The 13,196-nt window shown below is 42.5% G+C and overlaps 1 protein-coding gene across 4 annotated transcripts in view; it reads left to right on the top strand.

Annotated features, from left to right (window-relative positions):
* The first annotated feature begins 11,031 nt into the window (after positions 1 to 11,031).
* Positions 11,032 to 13,196, top strand: part of LOC135545507 (glucocorticoid receptor-like) — an 80,321-nt gene continuing 78,156 nt past the window's right edge. For 3 of the 4 annotated variants that reach the window (XM_064973148.1, XM_064973147.1, XM_064973145.1), the window contains exons 1-2: positions 11,032 to 11,310; positions 12,234 to 12,542. In XM_064973148.1, coding sequence (XP_064829220.1) covers positions 12,243 to 12,542 — 300 coding nt within the window. In that variant the 5' untranslated portion in view covers positions 11,032 to 11,310; positions 12,234 to 12,242. Of the gene's footprint in view, positions 11,311 to 11,880; positions 12,082 to 12,233; positions 12,543 to 13,196 lie in introns of those variants that run through there. The other variant, XM_064973146.1, reaches the window with a different exon arrangement.

The following is a 13,196-nucleotide window of genomic DNA, read 5'->3' as shown; positions in this document are numbered from 1 at the left end:
GTAGACCTGTACTCTTTAGTAGGCCTATACTCTCTTCAGTAGGCATGTACTCTCTTTAGTAGACCTGTACTCTTTAGTAGGCCTGTACTCTATTTAGTAGGCCTATACTCTTTAGTAGGCCTATACTCTTTAGTAGGCCTGTACTCTTTACTAGGCCTGTACTCTTTAGTAGGCCTGTACTCTTTAGTAGGCCTATACTCTTTAGTAGGCCTATACTCTTTAGCAGGCCTGTACTCTTTAGCAGGCCTGTACTCTTTAGCAGGCCTGTACTCTTTAGTAGGCCTGTACTCTTTAGTATACCTATACTCTTTAGCAGGCCTGTACTCTTTCATAGACCTGTACTCTTTAGTAGGCCTGTACTCTTTTTAGTAGGCCTGTACTCTCTTTAGTAGGCCTGTACTCTCTTTCGTAGGCCTGTACTCTTTAGTAGGCCTGTACTCTTTAGTAGGCCTATACTCTTTAGTAGGCCTGTACTCTTTCATAGACCTGTACTCTTTAGTAGGCCTATACTTTCTTTAGTAGGCCTATACTCTTTAGTAGACCTGTACTCTTTAGTAGGCCTATACTCTCTTCAGTAGGCATGTACTCTCTTTAGTAGGCCTATACTCTCTTTAGTAGGCCTATACTCTTTAGTAGGCCTGTACTCTTTCATAGACCTGTACTCTTTAGTAGGCCTATACTTTCTTTAGTAGGCCTATACTCTTTAGTAGACCTGTACTCTTTAGTAGGCCTATACTCTCTTCAGTAGGCATGTACTCTCTTTAGTAGGCCTATACTCTTTAGCAGGCCTGTACTCTTTCATAGACCTGTACTCTTTAGTATGCCTGTACTCTTTTTAGTAGGCCTGTACTCTCTTTCGTAGGCCTGTACTCTTTAGTAGGCCTGTACTCTTTAGTAGGCCTGTACTCTTTCATAGACCTGTACTCTTTTGTAGACCTGTACTCTTTAGTAGGCCTGTACTCTTTACTAGGCCTGTACTCTTTAGTAGGCCTGTACTCTGTTTAGTAGGCCTGTACTCTCTTTAGTAGGCATGTACTCTTTAGTAGGCCTGTACTCTTTAGCAGGCCTGTACTCTTTAGTAGGCCTATATTCTTTAGCAGGCCTGTACTCTTTAGTAGACCTGTACTCTTTAGTAGACCTGTACTCTTTACTAGGCCTGTGCTCTCTTTAGTAGGCCTGTACTCTTTAGTAGACCTGTGCTCTCTTTAGTAGGCCTGTACTCTTTCATAGAACTGTACTCTTTAGTAGGCCTGTACTCTTTTTAGTAGGCCTGTACTCTCTTTCGTAGGCCTGTACTCTTTAGTAGGCCTGTACTCTTTCATAGACCTGTACTCTTTTGTAGACCTGTACTCTTTAGTAGACCTGTACTGTCTTTAGTAGGTCTGTACTCTTTAGTAGGCCTGTACTCTTTAGTAGGCCTATACTCTTTAGTAGGCCTGTACTCTTTATTAGAACTGTACTCTCTTTCGTAGGCCTGTAGACTTTAGTAGGCCTGTACTCTTTAGTAGGCCTATACTCTTTAGTAGGCCTGTACTCTTTCATAGACCTGTACTCTTTAGTAGGCCTATACTCTCTTCAGTAGGCATGTACTCTCTTTAGTAGACCTGTACTCTTTAGTAGACCTGTACTCTTTAGTAGGCCTATACTCTCTTTAGTAGATCTGTACTCTTTAGTAGACCTGTACTTTTTAGTAGGCCTATACTTTAGTAGGCCTATACTCTTTAGTAGACCTGTACTCTTTAGTAGGCCTATACTTTCTTTAGTAGGCCTATACTCTTTAGTAGACCTGTACTCTTTAGTAGGCCTATACTCTCTTCAGTAGGCATGTACTCTCTTTAGTAGACCTGTACTCTTTAGTAGGCCTGTACTCTATTTAGTAGGCCTATACTCTTTAGTAGGCCTATACTCTTTAGTAGGCCTGTACTCTTTACTAGGCCTGTACTCTTTAGTAGGCCTGTACTCTTTAGTAGGCCTATACTCTTTAGTAGGCCTATACTCTTTAGCAGGCCTGTACTCTTTAGCAGGCCTGTACTCTTTAGCAGGCCTGTACTCTTTAGTAGGCCTGTACTCTTTAGTATACCTATACTCTTTAGCAGGCCTGTACTCTTTCATAGACCTGTACTCTTTAGTAGGCCTGTACTCTTTTTAGTAGGCCTGTACTCTCTTTAGTAGGCCTGTACTCTCTTTCGTAGGCCTGTACTCTTTAGTAGGCCTGTACTCTTTAGTAGGCCTATACTCTTTAGTAGGCCTGTACTCTTTCATAGACCTGTACTCTTTAGTAGGCCTATACTTTCTTTAGTAGGCCTATACTCTTTAGTAGACCTGTACTCTTTAGTAGGCCTATACTCTCTTCAGTAGGCATGTACTCTCTTTAGTAGGCCTATACTCTCTTTAGTAGGCCTATACTCTTTAGTAGGCCTGTACTCTTTCATAGACCTGTACTCTTTAGTAGGCCTATACTTTCTTTAGTAGGCCTATACTCTTTAGTAGACCTGTACTCTTTAGTAGGCCTATACTCTCTTCAGTAGGCATGTACTCTCTTTAGTAGGCCTATACTCTTTAGCAGGCCTGTACTCTTTCATAGACCTGTACTCTTTAGTATGCCTGTACTCTTTTTAGTAGGCCTGTACTCTCTTTCGTAGGCCTGTACTCTTTAGTAGGCCTGTACTCTTTAGTAGGCCTGTACTCTTTCATAGACCTGTACTCTTTTGTAGACCTGTACTCTTTAGTAGGCCTGTACTCTTTACTAGGCCTGTACTCTTTAGTAGGCCTGTACTCTGTTTAGTAGGCCTGTACTCTCTTTAGTAGGCATGTACTCTTTAGTAGGCCTGTACTCTTTAGCAGGCCTGTACTCTTTAGTAGGCCTATATTCTTTAGCAGGCCTGTACTCTTTAGTAGACCTGTACTCTTTAGTAGACCTGTACTCTTTACTAGGCCTGTGCTCTCTTTAGTAGGCCTGTACTCTTTAGTAGACCTGTGCTCTCTTTAGTAGGCCTGTACTCTTTCATAGAACTGTACTCTTTAGTAGGCCTGTACTCTTTTAGTAGGCCTGTACTCTCTTTCGTAGGCCTGTACTCTTTAGTAGGCCTGTACTCTTTCATAGACCTGTACTCTTTTGTAGACCTGTACTCTTTAGTAGACCTGTACTGTCTTTAGTAGGTCTGTACTCTTTAGTAGGCCTGTACTCTTTAGTAGGCCTATACTCTTTAGTAGGCCTGTACTCTTTATTAGAACTGTACTCTCTTTCGTAGGCCTGTAGACTTTAGTAGGCCTGTACTCTTTAGTAGGCCTATACTCTTTAGTAGGCCTGTACTCTTTCATAGACCTGTACTCTTTAGTAGGCCTATACTTTCTTTAGTAGGCCTATACTCTTTAGTAGACCTGTACTCTTTAGTAGGCCTATACTTTCTTCAGTAGGCATGTAATCTCTTTAGTAGGCCTATACTCTTTAGCAGGCCTGTAATCTTTCATAGACCTGTACTCTTTAGTAGGCCTGTACTCTTTTTAGTAGGCCTGTACTCTCTTTAGTAGGCCTATACTCTTTAGTAGGCCTGTACTCTTTCATAGACCTGTACTCTTTAGTAGGCCTATACTTTCTTTAGTAGGCCTGTACTCTTTAGTAGACCTGTACTCTTTAGTAGGCCTATACTCTCTTCAGTAGGCATGTACTCTCTTTAGTAGGCCTGTACTCTTTCATAGACCTGTACTCTTTCATAGACCTGTACTCTTTAGTATGCCTGTACTCTTTTTAGTAGGCCTGTACTCTCTTTCGTAGGCCTGTACTCTTTAGTAGGCCTGTACTCTTTCATAGACCTGTACTCTTTAGTAGGCCTGTACTCTTTAGTAGGCCTGTACTCTCTTTTGTAGGCCTGTACTCATTAGTAGGCCTGTACTCTTTAGTAGACCTGTACTGTCTTTAGTAGGCCTGTACTCTTTAGTAGGCCTGTACTCTTTACTAGGCCTGTACTCTTTAGTAGGCCTGTACTCTGTTTAGTAGGCCTGTACTCTCTTTAGTAGGCATGTACTCTTTAGTAGGCCTGTACTCTCTTTAGTAGGCCTGTACTCTTTAGCAGGCCTGTACTCTTTAGTAGGCCTATATTCTTTAGCAGGCCTGTACTCTTTAGTAGGCCTGTACTCTTTAGTAGGCCTGTACCCTTTAGTAGGCCTGTACTCTTTAGTAGATCTGTACTCTTTACTAGGCCTGTGCTCTCTTTAGTAGGCCTATACTCTTTCATAGACCTGTACTCTTTAGTAGGCCTGTACTCTTTTTAGTAGGCCTGTACTCTTTTGTAGACCTGTACTCTTTAGTAGACCTGTACTGTCTTTAGTAGGTCTGTACTCTTTAGTAGGCCTGTACTCTTTAGTAGAACCTATACTCTTTAGTAGGCCTGTACTCTTTATTAGACCTGTACTCTCTTTCGTAGGCCTGTAGACTTTAGTAGACCTGTACTCTTTACTAGGCCTGTACTCTCTTTAGTAGGCCTATACTCTTCAGTAGACCTGTAGTCTTTAGTAGGCCTGTATTCTTTAGTAGGCCTGTAGTCTTTAGTAGACCTGTACTCTTTAGTAGGCCTGTACTCTTTAGTAGGCCTATACTCTTTAGCAGGCCTGTACTCTTTAGCAGGCATGTACTCTTTAGTAGGCCTGTACTCTTTAGTAGGTCTGTACTCTTTAGTAGACCTGTTCTCTTTAGTAGACCTGTACTCTTTACTAGGCCTGTGCTCTCTTTAGTAGGCCTGTACTCTTTAGTAGACCTGTGCTCTCTTTAGTAGGCCTGTACTCTTTCATAGAACTGTACTCTTTAGTAGGCCTGTACTCTTTTTAGTAGGCCTGTACTCTCTTTCGTAGGCCTGTACTCTTTAGTAGGCCTGTACTCTTTCATAGACCTGTACTCTTTTGTAGACCTGTACTGTCTTTAGTAGGTCTGTACTCTTTAGTAGGCCTGTACTCTTTAGTAGGCCTATACTCTTTAGTAGGCCTGTACTCTTTATTAGAACTGTACTCTCTTTCGTAGGCCTGTAGACTTTAGTATATCTGTAGTCTTTACTAGGCCTGAACTCTCTTTAGTAGGCCTATACTCTTCAGTAGACCTGTACTCTTTTGTAGGCCTGTACTCTTTAGTAGGCCTGTACTCTTTAGTTGGCCTGTACTCTCTTTTGTAGGCCTGTACACTTTAGTATGCCTGTACTGTTTAGTAGACCTGTACTGTCTTTGTACTGTCTTTAGTAGGCCTGTACTCTTTACTAGGCCTGTACTCTTTAGTAGGCCTGTACTCTTTAGTAGACCTGTACTCTTTAGTAGTCCTGTACTCTTCATTAGGCTTGTACTCTTTTTAGTAGGCCTGTACTCTTTAGTAGACCTGTACTCTTTAGTAGGCCTGTACTGTCTTCAGTAGGCCTGTACTCTTTAGTAGGCCTGTACTCTTTAGTAGGCCTATACTCTTTAGTAGGCCTGTACTCTTTATTAGACCTGTACTCTCTTTAGTAGGCCTGTACTCTTTAGTAGGTATGTACTCTTTACTAGGCCTGTACTCTTTAGTAGGCCTGTACTCTTTAGTAGGCCTGTACTCTTTAGTAGGCCTATACTCTTTAGTAGGCCTGTACTCTTTATTAGACCTGTACTCTCTTTAGTAGGCCTGTAGACTTTAATAGACCTGTTCTCTTTACTATGCCTGTACCCTCTTTAGTAGGCCTATGCTCTTTAGTAGACCTGTAGTCTTTAGTAGGCCTGTACTCTCTTTAGTAGACCTGTACTCTTTAGTAGGCCTGTACTCTTTATTAGGCCTATACTGTCTTTAGTAGGCCTGTACTCTTTAGTAGGTCTGTACTCTTTACTAGGCCTGTACTCTTTAGTAGGCCTGTACTCTTTAGTAGGCCTGTACTCTTCATTAGGCCTGTACTCTTTTTAGTAGGCCTGTACTCTTTAGTAGACCTGTACTCTTTAGTAGGCCTGTACTGTCTTTAGTAGGCCTGTACTCTTTAGTAGACCTGTACTCTTTAGTAGGCCTCTACTCTTTAGTAGGCCTGTACTCTTTATTAGACCTGTACTCTCTTAAGTAGGCCTGTAGACTTTAATAGACCTGTTCTCTTTACTAGGCCAGTACCCTCTTTAGTAGGCCTATGCTCGTTAGTAGACCTGTACTCTTTAGTAGACCTGTACTCTATTTAGTAGGCCTGTACGCTATAGTAGGCCTATACTTTCTTTAGTAGGCCTATACTCTTTAATTGGCCTGTACTCTCTTTAGTAGACCTGTACTCTTTAGTAGGCCTTATACTTTCTTTAGTAGACATGTACTCTTTAGGAGGCATGTACTCTCTTTAGTAGACCTGTACTCTTTAGTAGGCTTATACTTTCTTTTGTAGGCCTATACTTTCTTTAGTAGGCCTGTACTCTTTAGTAGGCCTATACTTTCTTTAGTAGGACTGTACTCTTTAGTAGGCCTGTACTCTTTAGTAGGCCTATACTTTCTTTAGTAGGCCTGTACTCTTTAGTAGGCCTTTACTCTTTAGTAGGCCTGTACTCTTTAGTAGGCCTATACTCTTTAGAAGACCTGTACTCTTTAGTAGGCCTGTACTCTTTAGTAGGTCTGTACTCTTTAGACTATTTTTCTTATTTTGGAAGAAAAGCAGTGAAAGACTAAATCCTTTGAAATAATAGAAACTCTTCATCCCTGTAGTATACAGAATGGTGTAGTCTGCTTAGAGGTGGGTCAGAGAATCACCAGCAGCACCAGCATATAAACGCTTCATCCCTGTGCTCTCTGATGGGACATTGGTGGTTTGAGTCAGCATGGAGTGATTTTCTCCCTGACTGGCGGATCATTTCACCGACTCAAATTCCTGTACATTCAGATGTATGTGGTGGATAAAGGTGATTCTGACTCTGGGATGTGAGAAGCCAACACTGGTCATGCTTTACCCTGCATGATAATTCACTGTTTAGTGCTGGAGAGGGGTTGCTAAGGAGCCACATGGGGGGGGAGACCTGCTTCAGTGAGTAGGATTCAAGCAGAAGGGATTGAAAGCTGTGTGCCACTGCTGTTGCTGATTCTTCAGCCAGAGTTTGTTTTTTGTTTTCATTTTAATGTGAGATTTTCCTTTTTTTCCTGTATATTTTTTAAGAAAACTGCTGCTTTGTGTTGTTGTGGCTGGGCTTGGGCAACATGTGGGGTGCAGACAGCGAGTGAGTGTTGGCTAATTTGTTGTGATGTGTTATGGGTATTCAACCCATTTCATATTGCATTTTATCTTTGGAAACAAAATAATCAAAATGGATGAAACATTTCAGAGTGTGTTGGACTGCCGACTAACGACAACAACAGATGCCATTAATCCTCAGCAGAGAATCCTTAGTTCCTGTTTTTAAACCAAGCTGTTCCTGTACAAACAAACAAACGCACTGCTATACTTTCATATTTATAATACTCTCTCTCTCTCCCTCTTTCTCCCTCCAGGTTGGTGCAACACTACCAGTTTCAGATTTTTAGGAGGGGTTGAATTTCATGCCAGCTCAGCATGAATAGTATACGACAATATGAGTCTCCAGCTGAGAGTGATGTTAGACATTCTAGAATTTCCATTACGTAACATAACTTAATCATTTGGAATAGTTGAAAGATCCTGTTGTTGAAATCTTTGGTTAAATATCACTGACTGGAAAAGACAACAATGCCCTCCAAACAACAAAGTGTTAAGGAATGTGGTAAACAATATACTTAAACTAACAAATAAGTCAGACATATTTAGAGTAAAGTGCATAAATGTAAACATATTTCTTTGGTGGATTCACTTGAATTCCAGACCTTGTATCTCTAAGACAAATCACATCTAATGTTATTGACAGTATCTCTACTATCGCATCTCATCTAATCTCTTCTCATCTCGCAAATCCTCTCATCTCCTCTCTGAATCGAGTCTTGGTGGTGAGTTGGTAAGGCAGTTTAGCAGCTGAGTCTTGGTGGTGAGTTGGTATTGCAGTTTAGCAGCCTGGCAGCTGAGTCTTGGTGGTGAGTTGGTAAGGCAGTTTAGCAGCCTGGCAGTCTCTCTCATATTATCTAGGCAATAATACAACAGCATGCTGAAGCCCAAACACTTCAGTCACTGGCTATATGGGTTATTATCTTTATCCACACAGCATTACACTGACCTACATTCTATCTCTTCTCTTGCACGCCACTCATACACTAATTTCCCTTTGAGAGAGAGAGAAGGAGAAGAGAGAGAGGGAAGAGGGAGAGAGAGACATTTATGTGAATCTGCATATACTGAGAAATGACATAGATTTTTTCCTTTGCAGTTTAAAATTAGATGAGTAAACTACATGTAATGTAATATCCTTCCTCTTAGGTGGTGAGGCCTCATTGGTTCACATTGCTCCACATGAAGCCAATGTATTATCTACTATCACTTAAAAATGTCCCTGTTTGGATAAAGAGAGATATTCTGTGTTTCTAATGACTGTGTGTGTTTTTGTGTTTCACCCATGTAATCTTACCACCAATTATAAATACTTGTTTTCCCAACGAGCCTACTATGGAATCAAATTAGGCTATGGCTTCAATTATCCAACTGTCACAGTGTCCCACTGCTGATAGGTCCGATATAATTAGGTCTTGCCCAACAATTATGTATTGTGTCAGGCACAATGGCTTGTGACCATGGGTAACTAACTGTGTGCTGAGTTTATTATGCGTTGAAGAGCAGTGTAATCTACAGTCACAAAATGTCTAAACCCAGACGCGCAACATCTCGAGACTTCCCGGGAACGCTTGCAAGACAGACCAAGCAGACCAGGCCGGTGTTTGAGAATTCGAAGAGAGAAATGAAAAACTAATTCTTAAGTTTAAAATTTTCTCAACATCTAAAGGCACAAACTAGATTCGAACCAATGTCTTATGAACATATTTTTACTCCCAACCTTGTGAAAGTGACAAACTGACACGTTTTTATTTTCGTCAAAAACTAGTTTATATTGAAGGAATGCATTTGATTTGACGGAATGCCTTTGATTTGACGCAATGCACATGCGCAGTTCGGCGTGAGAGACCGTTCACCCGATGACGAGATTCTGTGTTTAGTTTAGATGGCCAAAGTCACCATGGCATCGCCTACAAGAGCAGTCAGAAACTGCTTCTCCGATAGAAATCCCCTATCTCCATACTGTACTGTCTTTGTTAAAGTATTCAATTGATCCCATTCACGATGAACAGTACCAAGGTCAGCCACTAGATGGGAGTGTTCAGTAGGGAATGGAGCATTACAGAACTGTGGAATGGAGTGGGAAGGAGAGGAGATACCTTCACAACAGCTAAAATATTTCCCCTATTCATGCGTCTTGTGGGTTGCCATTGCACTGTGAAGGTGTCGTTAGTTCCAATGACAACAATGCAGATACATATTTGAGATGCGAATGAATAATACAAATGCGATACAGATCGGTCTCTGTGTGTCTAAATGAGGACAAATGATTGATTTGAGTATTCGGTCAGGACTCAGGAAGAACTGTCTACAACATTGACGTGGCACCCTCATTCATAATCAGGGCTGAATGACTCCCTGAATAACTCTCATCAGAGTCACGTTGAGTCATCAGCGCAGTTTTGTGCGATGGTAACACATAGACTTTTGGGCTCCCGAGTGTCGCAGCGGTCTATGGCGCAGCGTCACTACTGGTTCAAATCCAACCAGCCGTGAGTGGGAGTTCCATAGTGCGGCGCACAATTGGCCCAGTGTCGTCTGTGTTTGGCTGGTGTAGGCCGTCATTGTAAATAAGAATTTGTTCTTAACTGACTTGCCTAGATAAATAAATAAAAGTTTGTTTAACCTCTATTTAACTAGGTTAGTTAAGAACAAATTCTTAAGTATGGCAAATGGCAAATGTGTTAACATCGTGCGCTGGTATGAAGCATCAGCACTAGAGACAAACCATTGGGAACAAACATCTGGACCTTGTCTGATGCAACAACGAAAAGCTGGCGTCCTGCAAAACATTTATGTGATTGTAGGAAACAAATACGAGCTTAGGCCTCTACATAATTTGTAGATATTACTCATTCAAAATATGTTGTTCCCAACTTTAATTACATCAAGAGTTGTAGGTACATTTTCAATGATTAACCCATTTGTACAAGTCCTGTTCGATTTATATGTGATGTTAACCTTGAAGACCGATTGCTTTTAGATCAAAATATTTTATGGTTTCACAGCCTACAGCCAGGCTACTTAATCAAAGTGTACTACTTCAACTACTTACATTCAAATGGGGTGGGACGAGCTGGTACATTCAAATGGGGTGGGACGAGCTGGTACATTCAAATGGTGTGGGATGGGACGAGCTGGTACATGCAAATGAGTGGGATGGGACGAGCTGGTACATTCAAATGGGGTGGGATGGGACGAGCTGGTACATTAAAATGGGGTGGGATGGGACGAGCTGGTACATTCAAATGGGGTGGGACGAGCTGGGTCATTCAAATGTGATGCATAGCGACATACATTCTGATTGGTACATAGGTATTGTGTGTAAACAGATATCGTCTTACCTCTTCATACACATATTACATGTCCATTCCAAACCATGCAGTGTCCATGTTTAACCAGGGCTTATAGATCCCAATTCTTGGAATAGGCATACAAATATATTTTCAGATCATGTTTTTAAATGAGCGGTTTTGTCCTATGCATTATTATTAAGTTTCATACATAGTCTACGATTCGATATACATCTGTCTAGCTGGCTACTATACGGCAGGTAGCCCAGTGCGTTGAGCAGAGGACTAATAACCGAAAGGTTGCTAGATCGAATCCCCGAGCTGACAAGGTAAAAAGTAATTCTGCTCCTAAACGAGGTAGTTAAACCCACTGTTCCTAGACCGTTATTGAAAATAAGAATTTGTTAGTTAGATGCCTAGTTAAATAGGCTGCATTGGCCAAATGACAACCAATGGCTATGCATACCTACTGTAAGTGGAGCATGTAAGTTGCAGTATCTCGTTTTCGCCAACAGGTTGCACTACGTATTGTAAACAGTGAGATCTCCATTTTGTATGTTTCCCCCCCCTCAGAGGTTAGCGCCTACTTTCCTTTTGGCTGTGAACAGCACAGCTAATTCCGTGCATTTCGGACGCAATTGGATACCTAACACATTGTAGTGGATTGGATGATCCGTTCGATTACTTGCTTCTTCGTGTCCTGATACGATTTGCAAGGAGAACGCAATCGGATGTTTTCGTGTTTCTAGCCGGTTTGCAAGCAAAACAACACCAAACAAAAACAACCATGCATGGAGTCACAACTACAAAACGCCTGAGGGGTAGGCAAACGCTTTAGATGTATAGTATTTTAAGTCATATACTGTGCCATACATTCATTTGGAATGAATAACCAGAGATGGATTATGTTAGCCACGAGCTAGTTAGCTCAACATGTCTCTCAATGACATTTGGGGGGACGCATTTGCAGGAGCTAACGTAGCTAACTAACTCATGTGAGCTGCTTAAATAGCTGAACGTGCTGTTGCAAAATATATGAACAGGGCGGGTTAACTAGTTATGTTGCAGAAACACATTCAATTCATACGCCACGATGCTTGTTTTTGTTGCTTTCAAATAATAAATTAAAGCAAAGGGAATAGTTAGCCACTGAGCTCGGTAGCTAATATCTAACCAGCAATGCGCCCCAACAGCAGGGGACTTCGGAGAATTCAGGTCAACTTCATAGAATGGATCAATTTGTCAACAATTATAAACACATGAAGTGTGTGCAAACGAACTTAACACGTCACATGTGTAATGTCATTTTAACTAAGTAATTTAAAAGTACATACTATTCATTCATTGAAACCATAATATTAGAACAGATGTTGATGATACAGCTAGTATATTAGGTCTAACTTGCCACGTGTGTAGTATGTTTGTGTCTTTACACTTAGGGATGTTATTTGATACATGTCCATATTAGCCTACACGTGGCAGACACCGATCTAGCGCCGCACCAGGGTTATATTCATTATGCCGATTGCAGCAGAAACAGGTTTACTCGACATGGAAAACGTTTTGCAATGAAGTCTATTGAATAAATTCAGGTAGGTCACTCCCCGTTTGGCGATGATTCATTATGTTAGGTACTTAAACTGTAAACGGTTTCCACTTCGAGATGTAATGAATACACTAGCATCCATGCTAATGACATTACCCACTCGGTCTTTTCTCTCTCTCTCTCTCTCTCTCTACCCAGGATCATAAGATGGATCAAGGAGGAGTGAAGAAGAGCAGGAGTAACAAGGACAACAGCCGAGTTAAGCTCCTTCTGGGCGAAACCCCCTTAGAGAGAACCCCTCTCACTGGTGCTCCCTGCAGTGCCATGTCCGTTGCTTTGGCAACCACCACCACTTCCTTCCTTCCATCCAGCCAGCTGATGCAACCAGGTGACGTGCCCAGCGGACTCAGTAACAGCCCTCCTCCCTCAGGTGAGGACCTCGCCTCAGCCTCCGTCACGGCCTCCGTGGGCCTCTACCTGGAAGACCCAGAGCCTCCCACCACAAAGGTACTGCTACTTATTTGTTGTACTAACGCTCCAGCACTGGAATCTACCCCCACACCCACTGGACTCTACCCACACACCCACTGGACTCTACCCACAACCACGAGACTCTACCCACAACCACACCCACTGGACTCTACCCACACACCCACTGGACTCTACCCCCACACCCGCTGGACTCTACCCCCACACCCACTGGACTCTACCCACACACCCACTGGACTCTACTCCCACACCCACTGGACTCTACTCCCACACCCACTGGACTCTACCCACAACCACACCCACTGGACTCTACCCACAACCACACCCACTGGACTCTACTCCCACACCCACTGGACTCTACCCACAACCACACCCACTGGACTCTACCCCCAACCACACCCACTGGACTCTACCCACACCCACTGGACTCTACCCCCACACCCACTGGACTCTACCCACAACCACACCCACTGGACTCTACCCACAACCACACCCACTGGACTCTACCCCGACACCCACTGGTCTCTACTCCCACACCCACTGGACTCTACTCCCACACCCACTGGACTCTACTCCCACACCCACTGGACTCTACCCCCACAACCACAACCACTGGACTCTACCCACAACCACACCCACTGGACTCTACCCCGACACCCACTGGACTCTACT

The sequence above is a fragment of the Oncorhynchus masou genome, chromosome 9 (genome assembly GCF_036934945.1).
Source record: "Oncorhynchus masou masou isolate Uvic2021 chromosome 9, UVic_Omas_1.1, whole genome shotgun sequence".
Lineage (NCBI taxonomy): Eukaryota > Metazoa > Chordata > Actinopteri > Salmoniformes > Salmonidae > Oncorhynchus > Oncorhynchus masou.
The sequence above is the reverse complement of the archived record's forward strand: the minus strand, read 5'-3'. Positions and strand labels throughout refer to the sequence as shown.